Source organism: Chlamydomonas reinhardtii, chromosome 7 (genome assembly GCF_000002595.2).
Source record: "Chlamydomonas reinhardtii strain CC-503 cw92 mt+ chromosome 7, whole genome shotgun sequence".
NCBI lineage: Eukaryota > Viridiplantae > Chlorophyta > Chlorophyceae > Chlamydomonadales > Chlamydomonadaceae > Chlamydomonas > Chlamydomonas reinhardtii.
The window spans coordinates 6,298,242-6,312,327 of NC_057010.1; the positions used below are offsets into that span (position 1 = coordinate 6,298,242).

The 14,086-nt window shown below is 67.5% G+C and overlaps 3 protein-coding genes across 4 annotated transcripts; 1 reads left to right on the forward strand and 2 right to left on the reverse strand.

The window, feature by feature from the left end:
- Positions 1 to 355: 355 nt before the first annotated feature.
- Positions 356 to 6,421, reverse strand: CHLRE_07g356960v5 (uncharacterized protein). Its single transcript, XM_043064675.1, has 12 exons — positions 6,390 to 6,421; positions 5,819 to 6,119; positions 5,537 to 5,574; positions 4,416 to 5,042; positions 4,036 to 4,083; positions 3,685 to 3,876; positions 3,093 to 3,200; positions 2,716 to 2,768; positions 2,455 to 2,497; positions 2,106 to 2,177; positions 1,366 to 1,807; positions 356 to 1,160 (listed from the first exon to the last, which is right to left on the reverse strand). The coding sequence occupies exons 2-12, from the start codon at positions 6,093 to 6,095 to the stop codon at positions 1,033 to 1,035; spliced, it is 2,028 nt and encodes a 675-aa protein (XP_042923243.1). The 5' UTR covers positions 6,096 to 6,119; positions 6,390 to 6,421; the 3' UTR covers positions 356 to 1,032.
- Positions 6,422 to 6,611: 190 nt separating this feature from the next.
- CHLRE_07g356970v5 (uncharacterized protein) lies at positions 6,612 to 8,933 on the forward strand. Of its 2 annotated transcripts, XM_043064677.1 has the most exons (2): positions 6,612 to 8,178; positions 8,366 to 8,453. In XM_043064677.1, the coding sequence occupies exons 1-2, from the start codon at positions 6,640 to 6,642 to the stop codon at positions 8,387 to 8,389; spliced, it is 1,563 nt and encodes a 520-aa protein (XP_042923244.1). In that variant the 5' UTR covers positions 6,612 to 6,639; the 3' UTR covers positions 8,390 to 8,453. The 2 variants fall into 2 exon arrangements, with proteins under 2 accessions (XP_042923244.1, XP_042923245.1); XM_043064676.1 differs by having other exon boundaries at positions 6,612 to 8,933.
- Positions 8,934 to 8,942: 9 nt separating this feature from the next.
- CHLRE_07g356980v5 (uncharacterized protein) lies at positions 8,943 to 13,991 on the reverse strand. Its single transcript, XM_043064678.1, has 14 exons — positions 13,919 to 13,991; positions 12,886 to 13,673; positions 12,583 to 12,665; positions 12,289 to 12,403; positions 11,708 to 11,795; positions 11,547 to 11,596; positions 11,264 to 11,370; positions 10,953 to 11,051; positions 10,703 to 10,790; positions 10,234 to 10,456; positions 9,795 to 9,868; positions 9,497 to 9,558; positions 9,256 to 9,292; positions 8,943 to 9,121 (listed from the first exon to the last, which is right to left on the reverse strand). Exons 2-14 carry the CDS (start codon positions 13,345 to 13,347, stop codon positions 9,113 to 9,115), a joined length of 1,497 nt encoding a protein of 498 aa, XP_042923246.1. The 5' UTR covers positions 13,348 to 13,673; positions 13,919 to 13,991; the 3' UTR covers positions 8,943 to 9,112.
- Between the last annotated feature and the right edge of the window lie 95 nt (positions 13,992 to 14,086).

Here is a 14,086-nt window from a genome sequence, read left to right on the forward strand (position 1 = left end):
CGAGTCAGACGTCGCCCGGCGGGGCGGGGTGCGGCGGGATGGGGTTGTAGGTATGTAGCTAGGTGGTGCGGACATGTGGGTGGCCCACCTGCTTAGCCAGCTGTTGGCCGGTGCGTGGCAACGTGATGGTGATGGTGGTGGTGGTGGGGTTGGGGTTGGGGGTGATTGCAAGGGGGGGGGCGTTTGATGACTGCAAGAGCCAGTGCCGCGGTCGAGCGGTAGGTGCGGCGCGGTGGGGCGCCGGTTGATGGCAGGGCTGAGGGGTGCGGTGCAGGTAAGGTGCGCACGACTCCCTCCAGGCTCTACCTCCTGCTGGCGGCTGGGCGCTTTGCTCGTGTGTCTCGCACACTCGATGCGAACATGCGTGTTACAGTAACGCGGAACAGCACAGTTAAAGCAGTTCTCTGCGATTTAGATGCATGCGTGTCGTGCGGGTAGCGGGCTGCGCTAACGCCCCCAGTCAGCGTTGCCAATGAGTGCCTGCTGGACCGCCCGTGCTGTATCTATGTATTATGTATGCATGTGTGCATGGCTGGCAGGCCGTAGCCCTATCTATCGAACTACGTGTCATACGAAGGGTGGGGCGAAGAATCCCCCGCACCCAACCCCGTGCCCAAACCTCACACGCACGTCACATGCATGTGTGCATAGTAACACCAAGTAAGGTTTAGGCGAACTAGTGTACGGTAGCAATGCGTTCTTTGCTTGTGTGCGATCACAACCGCCACCACTCAACCACCCTTCACCATCGCATCGTCGGTGCACAAACGGTGCATACGGTATCTCTCCTGATCCGTGATGGCACACGGTATGCATTACTTATCAACCCAACTCAACAATCTAAGTCGCCTAGCCCACCCCACCCCCTCGTGCGCGGGATGCGTGGGTGCGTCTGTCGCCGTCGTGCCTATGTGCAAGGCAGCTGCTCCCAGTTGCCCAGCAGTCCTCGCACCATCCTACCACACGCCGCCGCCGCCAGCCCGTTATGCAGGCGCGCAGGTGGGTGCGTAGGCAGGTGGGTGCGGGGGTTCATCATGACGCAGCGGCGGCAGCGGCGGCGGCGGCAGAAGCGTCGCCCGCCGCCGCGTCTGCTGCTGCTGGCTGTGGCTGCGGCTGTGGCTGTGAGCCATCGGCGCCGCCGGCGTCAAAGCGACCGCGGCCTGTGCGGTGTGTGTGTGTGTGTGTGTGTGTGTGTGTGTGTGTGTGTGTGTGTGTGTGTGCGGTGTGTGTGTGTGTGTGGATGATGTGAGCCGTGCATGTGCGTGCTCGCATGCGTGTGGAACAGCTGAGGGAGCACACCAGCTGGGACGCGCACCCATTCTCACCCACGCTCGCCCCCACGCGCACATACGCCCGCCCACTCACCCACGGTGTCGGCCAGGGGTATGTGCGCCAGGGCCGCCGCCGCCAGCTCCTCCGCCTCCGCCACCACCCGGTCAAACCACTGCTGCGCCGTCTCACCCGTGGGCATAAGGCCGGGGCCAGCGGGGGGCAGCGGCGGGTTCTGGGCCGGGTCCGCCGGGTCATAGGGCGGCTCCGCCTCCTGCTCATGTAGCTGCTCCTGCCCCTGCGGCTGCTCGCCCTCATCCGCAGCAGTGGCAGCGCCTTCAGTGGCAGTGGCCGTAGCAGTGCCCTGCTGCAGGCGGCGGCGGTGGCCCGAGGGCACCGCATGCAGCCCGCCGCCCGGGCCGCCGCCGCCTGCGGTCTTGTTGTGTCGGGCCTTGAACTGCTGCTCGCGCTGTGCGTCCTGCTGTTTGATCATGTCGGAGCGGGTCTGGTTGCGGCCGCGCATGGTGGCGTCCAGCGCCTGAGGGGCGCAGAGGGGGGAGGCGTCCCAGGCGGGGGGTTGTCTGGGTGTGTGCCGTAGGGTGTGATGCGGCGAGTTGCTAACGAGTGGGATGGGGGCGGGGTCGTGAGGCGGTGGGTCCCCATCACCGCCATCACCGGCATCACCGGCATCACCGCGACGACCGCCGCCCCACCTGCCCTCTGCTTGCAGCCGGTCCCTACCGCCCTGTTCCCCCTACAGTGAGGCCCGGCTGCTGGCCCCCTCCCAGGTGGCCACATCTGCCACTGCTGCCCCCCTCCCCCCTCCCTCCCCTCACCTCCAGCGCCTGCGACACGGTGATGATGGAGTTGACGTCCGCCAGGTTGTACAACCACTGGATGTAGGAGAACTAGATAGGGGGGAGGGAGGGAGGGGAGGGAGGGAGGGGAGGGAGGGAGGGGGGAGGAGGGGGAGGAGGGGGAGGGGGAGAGGGGGAGAGTGTGTGTGTGGTGCACTGGTGCGCACTTGAAGGCGGGCAGTGGAGATGGATGGTGGAGGGAGGAACGTGGTGGAAGAGGGGGCGCGTTGTTGACTCCTCATGGCGACAACGCTAGCTACCTCACCCATCCACCGTGCCTACCCACCAACATGCACACCACACCACACACGCTGCCTCACACACTCACCTGGAAGCCGTCTTGGGGACTGAAGCGGAACGTCAGGCGCACACTGCGATTGGGTGGGTGGGCGGGGGCGGGTGAAGGCGCGGTTAGGGGTGGGTGGGTGGGTGGGTGACCGCGGGCTGGGGCGAGACAGAGGCCGCCGCGTGCCGCCTACCCGTGCTGACATGGATGGTACTGCGGCGCCCGCACACTGATCCCCTCCCTCCCTCCCTCCCTCCCTCCCTCCCTCCCCCCCTCAACATACATACACACACACACACACACCGCACAAAGTTCCAGATGAAGGGGTTGTTGTTGAACATCTTGCTGTTGGAGGCCTGAGTGAGGCGCACACGTGTGTGTGGGTGTGACACGTGTGACACGTGTGTGTCAGTTCATATGTGCGCGCATGTCGTCGTGTGTCCGTGTGAAGTGAGTTGTGTGTGTGCGTGTGTGCGCGTGTGTGTGAAGTGAGTAGTGTGTGCGTGTGTGTGTGTGTGTGTGTGTGCGCGCGTGTGTGTGTGTGCTTGTGTGTGTGGCTGTGGGTGCGGCAGTGCCCCCGGCGGCAGTGGGACACCCAGCCACACGCCCGACCCCCTCCCCCCCTCCCGCCCTACCCGCCCGCCCTCCCCCCCCGCCCTCCCCCCCCGCCCTCCCCCCACCTTGTTCATTCCCTTCATCTCCTTGGCCGGCCCCCCACTGCGCATCCAGGCCTTGGTGGCGTTGACCAGGGCGGAGTGGGGCATGCGCGGCAGCGACTGGGCGGCGGCCTGAGGGGGGGGGGCGGGTAGGGGAGGGGGAGGGGGTTGCAGGGGGTGCGTGGAGGGGGATGAGGGTGAGTGGTGGTGGGGGGTGGGGGGTCCCAGGCATGGCTGGTCAGGAGGAGAAGGCGGTGTTGACATGGCGCAGCGCTGCACTTCAGACTTCAGCACACTCGCGTATGTGGGCGTGTCCCTTCTTCACACACACACACACATACACACACACACACACAGTCCTGCGCGCATTGATTTCCTTGTTCTCTTTAACACACACACATACCGCACCGAGCCCCCCCCCCCACACACAGACCCTCCCGCCACCCCCTCACCCCCGCCGGCGCCGCTCGCCCTGCTGCTCCACGACGCCTCGGCCCCCTCTCATAAGTATTATCGCTTGCAACTAACGCCTCTGCCTGTGCTCCGCTAGTTTAGTTTGGTTTACTTTGGGCTGGTATCTACAACCCCCCGCCCCCCCCCACACGCACACACGCACCTTGAGCACCTCCGTGTGCGCCTGCGCCCCCGCGTGCAGCGCCTGAGCCACCTTCACCGCATCCCCCTCACCGCCTCCGTCACCGCCACTGCCGCCGCCGCCTCCGCCACTGGCGTCCCTCAGCTGCAGGTCGGGCGAGGCGGCGGCGGCTGCCAGGAGGTCCTCTGCGGCGGAGGCCCGGACCACTGCGGCCTGTGGGGTGTGTGTGGGGGGGAGTGGGGGAGATGGGAGGGGAGAGGAAAGGTGTGGGTATGTCTGTGTATGTTCATAAGGGCATAGGAAGTATGAGCCCCATCCCACCCAGCCCCACCCCACCTTAGAGTGCCCCCCCCCCCTGCCCCCCCCCCCCACCTCCAGGGCCTGCTGCAGCGCCGCGTTGAAGCTGTCCAGCGACATGGACTGTGTGTGGGTGGGGGGCGCGTGTGGGCGTTTGTGTGTGTATGTGGGGGGCGGGCGTTGGGTGGGGTGGGGGGGAGGAGGGCAGAGGGGGCGGGAGATGAGGGCGGTGGAGCGGGGACAGGGGTGGAGGAGGAGGGGGTGAGGGGTGAGGGCAGGTGGGCAGGGGGTAGAGCCGGCGGAGGTGTGTGGTGATGGGCATGGGGCGGCGTGAGGCAGGGGCGTCTGCAGGGTGGAGTTGGCGTGTTGCATAATACCACCACCCAGACCCCACCTCCACCTCCACCTCCACACACACACCAACACAAACACACACGCACACACGCCGCACCCACATCAAAGGCCGACTTGACAATGCCCTGCAGCGAGTCGGGGGACGTGCGCCAGTCCTGGCCGCTGTCACTGCTACTGCCGTCACCACTGCTACTGCCGTCACCACCACTGCCGCTGCTACTGCCGCTGTTGTTGCTGTCACTGCTGCCCGTGTCACTGCCTGCTGTGTCCGTGGGCCCAAAGTCCATGGGCTCAAGACCGCTCAGCCCGCCATAGCCCGAGCCGTCATCGCTGCTACTGCCGCTGCTGTCACTACTGCCGCTGCTACTGCCGCCGCCCCCCAGCAGCCCCTGGCCGGTCAGCCCCGGCAGCTGCAGCTCCGGCCCCAGCAGCGCCGCCGCCGCCGCCGCCCACTGACCCAGGGCCCCACCGCCACCCGAGCCGCCACTGCTGCTGCCACCGCCCAGGGCTGAGCGCAGGAACTCGCGGGCGGCAGCGGCGCCGCCAGCGGGCGGCGGCGCCTGCCGCTGCTGTCCCCGCTGCTGCACCCCCTGCTGCCCCCCCTCCTGCTGCTGCTGCATCATGTTCATCATCTGGTCGAACATGGCGGGGTCCGGGTCCATGCCGCCGGGCTGGGCGTACTGCGCGAACTGGGGCGGCATCAGAGCCGCACACAGCTTCCGTTTGAGCTGTGTGTGTATGTAGGGGGGGAGAGGGGGAGAGGGGACAGGGGTGATGGGGTTGGAAGAGGGGGACGGGGTGGAGTAAGGAGGGGGAGGGATGGGTGGAGTCAAGTTGGGAGCGGGCACAACACACACGGGTGGCTGCAACACACACGTCCGTCTCCTCCCATACCTGCCCATCACACTTCCTCCCCTGGCCCCCAGCCCCCTGCCCATTTCATACTTGTGAACTTATCACTCCGTTCTTCACATGAACGGCTATCCCCATCACACACACACACACACACACACACACACACACACACACACACACACACACACACACACACACACACACCGGCAGGTCGGTCGGCTGCGGTAAGTATACTCTGAAGGTAATCCGCGGCCGTAATTCTGCATCGCATACACTGTCCTACGCGTAATGTTTTCCTTGTGCTCTTTAGCACACACACACACACACACACACACACACACACACACACTGGGGGCCGCACACGCACCAGTTTCTTGTTGATGACCACTGGGCCGTTGGGGCCGTCTGTGTGGGCGGGCGTGTGTGTGTGTGTGTGTGTGTGTGTGTGTGTGTGTGTATGCGTGCGTGTATGTATGTGTGTGCGGTGATGGCAGGGGCGTCATGCAGGCATGTCCCCGGTAAGGAGTGGCCGTATGCATGCAGCGGGCTGTACGGCGCGCCTCTGCCGCCCCTCCCCTCCCCTCCCCTCCCCTTGCCGCCCCGCCCCGCCCCTCCCCGCCGCCATGCTGCGTGTCACTGCGCCACTCACCCACAACGCCGCAGTTGGGGCTGTTGCCGCCGCCGCCGCCGCCAGAGCCGCCGCCGCCACTGCCGCCGTCACCGGTGCCGCCGGTGCCGCCGGTACCACCCATGCCGCCGCCACCCCCTGCGGGCGCCGGGACGCCGGTGCTTCCCCCCGCGCCGCTGTTGGTGCCGCCGCCGGCCGGTGCGGGGGTGCCGCCACCCCCTGCGGGCGCCGGCACACCCGTGCTGCCGCCTGCCCCGCTGTTGGTGCCGCCGCCGGCCGCAGTGGCGTTTGCCGCCATGGCGATGCGCGTGCGGATGAACAGCTGCGGGGGGAGGGCGGGCGGGCGGGGGCGAGCAGGATGGTGAGGCGGCGGGGGGTGATTGAGTCGCCCGGAATGCTATGACAAACACACAGATCCCTGCCTGGCAGGTTCTGCACCTCCCTCTCATATATACACACACACACACAGGCACAGGCACAGGCACAGGCACACACACACACACACGCCTGCCGTGCCTGTGGCGCCCGCCGCACCGGCTGCGCCCGCCGCGCCTGACGTGCCTGCGGCGCCCGCCGCAGCGGCCGCACCCACCACTGGACCAGCCGCAGCGGCTGCGCCTGGGCCTGGCGTACAGGAACAGCTATGCGGCCTTAAGGTGGTCACAGCGGCCACCGCCCTCAGCGTGCCGTTCAGCAGTGACCCCACACGGCTGCGGCTGGACTGGACAGCCCGCATGCGAGAGGCCAGGCGCCGCCTGCGGCGTGTCGCCCACCTGGGACTCTCAGTCTTTGGCCGCGCCAGTGCAGCCTCAGCCTACTGCACCTCCATGGTGACATGGCACATGGAACACAGCGGATTGCCCGACGACATAGCCCAGGAACTGGAGCGATTGGTGGCGCGGGTGGTTGACCGCCGACTGGCCCCGGACTCGACCGAGAAGCGCCTTACGGGCATCCCGACGGAGCTGCTTTATGGCCACCCCACCACTGGCGGCTTCGGCGCACTGCCCATCCGGCAGCACGTGCGTGGCCGGCATGCGACATGGGCCGCACGCCTGGCCGCCCATGACGACATCCCGGCCGCCCCGCAGCCCCAGCCGTGGTGCGTCGCCTACGACGTCTACCTCCGCGCGCACCACCCATCCCTGCGCCCCAGTAGCACGCTGACGGCAGTCCCGGTGGTGGAGGGCGCCGGCGACATCATCCCCAGCCACCCACTCCCCGAGGATACCGAGCGCACGGTCTCAGCGCTGGGGTGGCTACCACCGGTGCAAGTGCTGACTGAGGCACCGGAGCCTGGTGCCTGGTGCTTCACGGCGCCGCTGTGGGGCAACCCGCTCCTCACCCCGTCCCCCGCGGCGGCCAGCGGCGAGCAGGAGGAGGAGGATAGCGGCAGCGATGGCGAAACAGCTGTGGAGCCCGTTCCGGCAGGAGTAGCGCGGCGCACGCAGGGGCGTGGTCTCGATTACCGCCATAGGACGCTGCGAGCCTGCGCGCGTCTTGTGACCATCGGTGACTTAGTGCGAGCCCACGCTGCACGACCACCTGCGGCGGCTGCAGTCGACTGGGAGGGGTGGCTGCGAGACTACCTTGCGCCGTCAGACGGCCGTCGCCGGCGCCGTGGGCCCACGCTCGCCGCGCTGCAGGGCCTTGTCGGCGACATCCCGCCATCATGGTGGAGTGCAGCGCAGGCTCACGCCGCACAGCTGGCGAGCCCTGGCCCAGCGCCTGTCCCGGCGCCGTCCACCAGTGAGGTCGTCCGCACCACCATCATGCCGCGCATGGGCTGGAAGCTCTCTGGCTCTGAGACCCTCAAAGTCCCCCTAGCGAAGCTGTCCGTCCGCATGGCCACATCCATGCAGCTGGACGATGTGGCCACGCGGCGGGCGGACCTACACGAGGATTATGAGCGCGCGGCACAGGGCCTCCCGCCGCGCGCTGTGGTGCGGCGGGAGGACCTGCCAGCAGCTGCGGCTGCAACGCTTGGCGCCATTAGGGACACCCTGGCGCGCCTTTGGCAGAAGGTGCGGTGGGAACGGCGACACTTTGAGACGCTGTGGCGATTGGCCATCGACGCAGTGCCGCTGCCGGGAAACTCGCATATGCCGTTGGCTCGCCGTGAGCCATGCGGCTGTGGGCAACACGGCCATGGGGGCGCCGCGGTGGAGGCACACGCCGCCGCCGCGCCCACGCCACGGCAGCACCACTTCTGGGATTGCGCGGTGGCGAAGGCCGTGGTGGCGCAGATCAACGCACACAACCCCGGTCCGGCTCCCATCAGCCAAGCCCAGCTGTGGCTGGTTCAGGCGCCGCCGGGTTTTCAGCAGTGTGTTTGGGACGTGGTGGTGATGGCGGCGCTGGCCGCCACAGAACATGGCCGGGTGCGGCTGCGCGGGATGACGCGCGCCGCAGCGGCCCTGGGAATTCAGACGGCGGCGGCAGCAGCTCCCGAGGCTGCGGTGGCAGGTGCAGCGGAGGCGGAACCCGATCTTGACGAGATCCCGCCCACACAGCTGACGCCGCCGCAGCCAGGCGTCAACCCCGTCGAGCTTGCGTGCGCTCGTGCAGTCGCGGACTTCTGGTCGCGGCTGATGCAGTTCGCGCAGCTCGGCGTGCCCCAAAAGGGCTGGGATGGTGTTGACGCCACTCACCCCATCCTGGCGGTGGTGAACGGTGAAATGCTGTGCGCGATGCCGCAAGCTATGGAGCTGGAGGCTTGAAAGGGATCAGCCCTTAGGAGAAGCGCGTGAGCACTAACATGAGCCACTGAAGCAGTGGCATACGAGAGGGTCAGCGGGGGAGCTTAGTGGGCAGGCGAAGGGTTTTTGTTTTACGCCCGTGGGAGCAGGGCCAGGTTTGCGGGGTTTTAATGCCTGAGAGGGTGTATTGGGTGCTGCAACACCCCGGGTCTTACGGCCTGGACCGGCCTAGTGGCCAGACGCGTTTGTGGCTGCCCTTAGGCATTGTCTGCCCTTGCGTCGAGAGCTGGTTAGGTTGCGGTTGAGGTCGTGCAGGCTGCCGGGTCGTAGGACTCAGCCCCGCAGCCACTGTGGTCGTGCTTTCGCGTGCTGTCGCGTGCTGCGTGTTATGTTTGCTGTTTTTTGTCTTCTGCCCGCCTGGTTTTTAAGAGGTAGCTCGCCCGCTGGGTCTGAGGTTGTTACACCGGTAGTAATTCCGCAAGGATTACTGGCGCGGTGAAGGGTCGGAGTGCGTTGCCCTGTGGACTCCAGAGCTGGTTGCGCTCTGCCGGGGAAACGCCAGGTCACGGCAGCCCTCGTTTGAGAGCCCTGTCGTTGGTTATACCAGATACACGATTCACGTGATCTGGCAGAATAACCGTGGAAACCGTAGTCACACACACACACACACACACAGGCACAGACACACACACACACACACACACACACACACACACACACACACACGGGCCGCGCCCCATACGCGCACACGGGCCCCACCTCCGTCTGCAGGGCGTAGTACACAATCTTGCCGGGCCTGTGTGCGCACATCAACACGTGCGTGCGTGCGTGCATGTGTGTGTGTGTGTGTGTGTGTGTGTGTGTGTGTGTGTGTGTGTGTGTGTGTGTGCGTGCGTGTATCAGACCAGCAAGGGGGAGAGGGTCGACACCTTGTGTGGCCAGGTGCCTGCAACCCCCACCTGCTCTCCCCCTCCACCCACCTGCCCACCCACTGACTCACCACACGCGGTTCTGTATGGTCGCGTCCGTGCCGCCCGTCAGCAGCTCCACCCAGGGCAGCCACTGCAAGGGGGGGGGGGCGGCGGGGGTGGAGGGGGTGGAGAGGGGTGGAGCGTGCGGCGTGTCAGATAGAGAGCAGCACAGGGGGTGCCGAGACCGCCGACACGACGTGACACCGGGGGCGGAGGCCTACTACCTACCTACCCAGCCAGCCAGTCACGCGCCAGTGGCGGACTGCCAAACTGCCGGCGGCGACCTCTCCCTCCCCTCCCCTCCCCTCCCCTCCCTCCGCCCCCCACCTGGTTGATGAGGGGCTTGGGCTGGTAGGGTAGGCCGAACAGGGTCTGGAAGTTGGCATAGCCGCGGACCGCGCCTGGCGGGCGGGGCGGCGCGGGTGGGAGCAGTGGGTGGGGCGAGAGGTTGGGGGTGGTGAATACTAGCCCAAGCTGATGCCAAACCCAAAAGGGGGGTTGGGGGCGTGGGATTGGGGGATCCAGTACGGTGACATGCCATGCGGCTGCCGGGGGGTGCCCGCGTGTTGGAGGCCGGCAGGAGGGGGGTAGTGCGTGCACGGACCGAGGCATCATGGCCAGCTGCAACCCCCCTTCTCCACTCGCCCCTCTCCTTCCTCTTCCCTCCCCTCCAAGTGACTTCGCTTTGAGTACAAGTGTGTCTTCTTGTCTCTGATTTCTTACTGGGAATGGCGGGACCCCCCCCACCTCCCCCCCCCTCACTCACTGGCCACCGCCTCATCTGCCAGGGCGCTGTAGGGCTTGAAGGCGGTGGTGGCGGTGACGGTGGCGCGGGTGGCGACGGGGGAGGCGGCGCCCAGTCGGCCGCCGCCGCCGCCCGCGCCAAACAGGCCGCCGCCCGCCCCGAACACGCCCGCAGCCCCCAGCCCGCCGCGCAGGCTGCCGCCGCCCAGTAGGCCCACGGCTCCGGGGTTGGCGGCCTGCTGCTGCTGCGGGGGGTGGAGGTGGAGGTGTGGGAGGGGGGGGGCGGGGGGAGGAAGGCAGGGAGGCAGGGAGGGAGCCGGATTACCGAGGCAGCGCAGTTGGGCGCACCACCGGAGTCCAAATGGCACAACCGGCAACAGGCGAACATACCGGCAACCGACACGCCGACAAGCTAGACGAAAACACGCACTCGGCATACACCCCGGCACGTCCTGCCCTCCCCCTCCAGCTGCCCCCTGCTCCCCCCTCACCATGAGTTGAGTCAGCCAGGTCGGCGGCGGCGAGTCCAGCGGCGGGCACAGCACCAGCGTCCACTGCAGCAGCACTGGAGACACACGGCTGCAGGGGGGGAGGGGGCAGAGGGCGGAGGGCTGGGAAAGCGAAGTGGGCGGGGGAGTGCGGTGGACAGGGGCGCGCACACACACACACACACACACACACACACACACACACACACACACACACACATACACACACACATTCCCGGCCGAGCCCCCCCACCTGGCGTTGGCCCCCGCCCGCACGTCCTCCACCACCAGGGCCCAGCGGCCGCGCGAGGGAGTGCCCAGGGCCCCGAATGTGGACAGGGGGGTGGCGGGGCTGCGGGCGGTGTGGGGGTGTGTGTGGTGTGGGGGGAGTAGGGCGAGGGGCCGGGAAGGAGGGGTGGGGGCGGGGGGTTTGTGTCGTGTGAGCGCCGCGTCAATGCACTTCCACACCCACACCCAAGCCCCACATACACTCCCTCCCCTCCCCTCCCCTCCCCTCCCTTCCCCTGCCTCCTCCCGCCCCTCCCCTCCCCTCCCCTCCCTCACGTGTAGTTGGCGCTGGCGTTACCGGCCGCCGCCCAGTAGCTCATGGGGCCGCCCCCGGGGGCGGAGTCGGAGAAGGAGGCGCCGGCCAGGTCCGACCCCGAGCCGCCCTGACGTGGGTAGGTAGGTAGGTAGGTGTGCGGGTATGTGTGTGTGTGGCAGTGGCAGTGGCAGTGGCAGAGGCTGTGTAATGTGGCAACCTGTGTATGTGTGCCCCCCACTGTCCCGCCCCCATGCCCTGCCCTCCCAGCGCGCCCCCCCCCGCACACACACACACACCACGCACCTGCCTCGCCTCCTTGATCACCACACTGACACCGCTGCTGCTGTTGCCGCCTGTCGCAGTGGCAATTAGTGACGTAGTGAATTTTGTGGACATTGGGGCTGAGGCATCACAGCTCCCAGGCAAGCACGCGCCTTAGTCACCCACCCCGCCCATGCACCCGCCTGTGCCCTCGTCCAGCAGTCGGGGGCTGGCGGCGGCGGCGGCCAGTGCGCCCGCGTCGTCGTCGTAGGGCAGCCACAGCAGGGACATCTGCGGGGGTGGGCAGGGGAGTTGGGGAGTTGGGGTGGGGTGGGGTGGGGGCGCGTGTGCGTGTCACAGCAGGTGACGGAGACTGATGAGGCACTGGTGAGGGAGGGAGGGAGTGCCTGTGATGGCGCCGGTGGTGGCGGTGGCGGCACGTGCGCGGGGTAACAGGCGCAAGGGCGGGGAGCACAGGGCAGGATGGTGCAGGAGATGAAGGGAGGCGACCACCCGCAGGAATCGCTGCGGTTGCTTCCACATGCAAGCAGCCCCGCCGTGGGTCCACAACACACACACACACACACACACACACACACACACACACACACACACACACACACACACACACACACACACACACACACACACACACACACACACACACACACACACACACACACATACACACACACACACACTGTCATGCACACACAACTCCCTCCCTCCCCCCGTCCCTACCTCCCCATCCCTCCCCCCCACCGCCCGCTCATGGCTCACTCACCACCAGCCCGCCCAGCCGCGGGTGGCGCAGCACCACGTCCCGCACCTCCACCGCGCCCAGCCGCGCCCCGGCAGTGCCGTTGGGGCCGCCCAGGTCGTCGGCCACCAGCAACACACTGCAGGGCGGGAGGCGGGAGGGAGGGGGACGGGAGGGAGGGGGACGGGAGGGAGGGGGACGGGAGGGGGCACAGCGGGTTGGGTACAGGGGCAGAAGACGCAAGGGGCAGGCGGGACAGTCAACAAACGCACGCCCCCACTTCACCTCAGGGCCCCCCTCCTCTACCCCCAACCCCACCTGGTGACGGCGCTGCCATCCGCACTGCGCACTGTGAGGCTGGTGTCGCCGGGCCGACCCGGGGCCGCGGTGTAGGCGGCACACTGGGGTGAGGTACAGGCAGGGGGAAGAGAGGGAGAGGCAGAGAGGGAGAGTGGGCACATGGGGGGGCAGATGGAGGGCGGGGAGGGATGAGGAGCGGCGCAGGCACAGCCCGCCTCATGGGGAGGAGGGTCCAATGCGAGGGGCCAGCACACGCGTGGTCAGTGGCGAACCATGCAGGCGCATCCCCACCCACCACCACCTACCACCCTGCACACATACCTCCTGAGTGATGGTCTGGTTGGCGGCAGGGTCCGGCCCCTGCACGGAGGCGCTGGTGTTGACGCCAGCCGCCGCCGCCTGCTGCGGAGCGCGCGCGACAAAGGCGCCACCGCCGCCGTCAGCCGCGGCCGAGTCGGCTGTAGCGGCGGCGGCATCAGGGGCAGCAGCGGCGGCAGTAGCACCTGCCTGGAAGGACGCCACTGACTCCATCAGGTCCCCGGGGGCTGAGTCAGCGGCGGCTGTAGCGGCAGCAGCAGTGGAGTCTGTTGCCGTGTCTGCTGTCGCCACTGCCAGAGCCGGCGTCAAGCTGCCAAGGGCGATGAGGGATGCCGCCGCCAGCAGGAGCAGCAGCGACGGCAGCGGCGGAAGGCTGCGGCGGCGGCTGCTGCTGCTGCTGCTGCTGCTGCTGCTGGTGGTGGGCCGCCCGGCTGCTGCCGCGACTGGCCACTGCCTGGCGCGCATTGCGAGCTCACGAGGTTGTGCACGAGGTCGATGAGGTGTTGACTGGGGCTGAAAGACCGGCAGCAGCAGCAGGCGGCTATGGGACCAGACAATGCCGCCTCTGGGACTGCGTTAACGCCGTGTTGTGTTGTGGGACTGCTAAGAGCTGAGAGGGATGTGGCTGCGCACCCAACACGTCATAAGCAAGACACACACACCCCTTGTCTCGATGCTCTGGGCACATTCCCCCGGCACATGGGTGATCGCGGCGGAGGCCGATCGCTCGCTCGGACGGGCCGCCAGTGGGGGGTTCCGCCGCCGTGGACAAACCAGATCGTGGAGTTGTACTGCGTGCGTCAGGCGTCCGGCACACACAAAAAGCATCAGGAGCAAGCAGCGGCAAAATAGTGACCAAGCCAGCGGTCGGCCGCGCAAGCTCACGGCCGCGACGCGACGACGCCGCGTCCACACCGTTTCCCACACTCCACCAAGACGTACGCGCCCGCCGCGCCGTCGCAGTACGCTCCGCCCTTCCCCCTGCGCCCAACACGCCCGCGGGTGAGTCCGCTGATGCTGCGTCCCTCTGACTTGCCTCGACCTGCCTCGGAGGGCTTGCGGCCTCGTGGGGGTGGTGCTCCCGCTTTAAGGGCCGCCCCCAGAGAATCTGCAGGATTCCGTTAGGAGGTCGCGCGGGCGGGCACTTGCCTTGCTGCCGCGCGGCTTGCAGCAGCCTGCCACCCACCTTCACGTCGCTGCCCAA

What these genes read in the sequence shown, in the direction of transcription:
- CHLRE_07g356960v5 (XM_043064675.1), bottom strand. Translation starts at nt 6,095, where the DNA reads ATGGCGGCAAACGCCACTGCGGCCGGCGGCGGCACCAACAGCGGGGCA. An exon ending in CGCACACGGAGGTGCTCAAG is followed by an intron (nt 3,201 to 3,684) that starts GTGCGTGTGTGC and finishes CCCCCCCCTCAG; the next exon opens with GCCGCCGCCCAGTCGCTGCC. An exon ending in ACCCCTGGCCGACACCGTGG is followed by an intron (nt 1,161 to 1,365) that starts GTGAGTGGGCGG and finishes CACACCGCACAG; the next exon opens with GCCGCGGTCGCTTTGACGCC.
- CHLRE_07g356970v5 (XM_043064676.1), top strand. Translation starts at nt 6,640, where the DNA reads ATGGAACACAGCGGATTGCCCGACGACATAGCCCAGGAACTGGAGCGA.
- CHLRE_07g356980v5 (XM_043064678.1), bottom strand. Translation starts at nt 13,347, where the DNA reads ATGCGCGCCAGGCAGTGGCCAGTCGCGGCAGCAGCCGGGCGGCCCACC. An exon ending in ACCAGACCATCACTCAGGAG is followed by an intron (nt 12,666 to 12,885) that starts GTATGTGTGCAG and finishes ACCTCACCCCAG; the next exon opens with TGTGCCGCCTACACCGCGGC. An exon ending in CCTGGCTGACTCAACTCATG is followed by an intron (nt 10,457 to 10,702) that starts GTGAGGGGGGAG and finishes CACCCCCCGCAG; the next exon opens with CAGCAGCAGGCCGCCAACCC.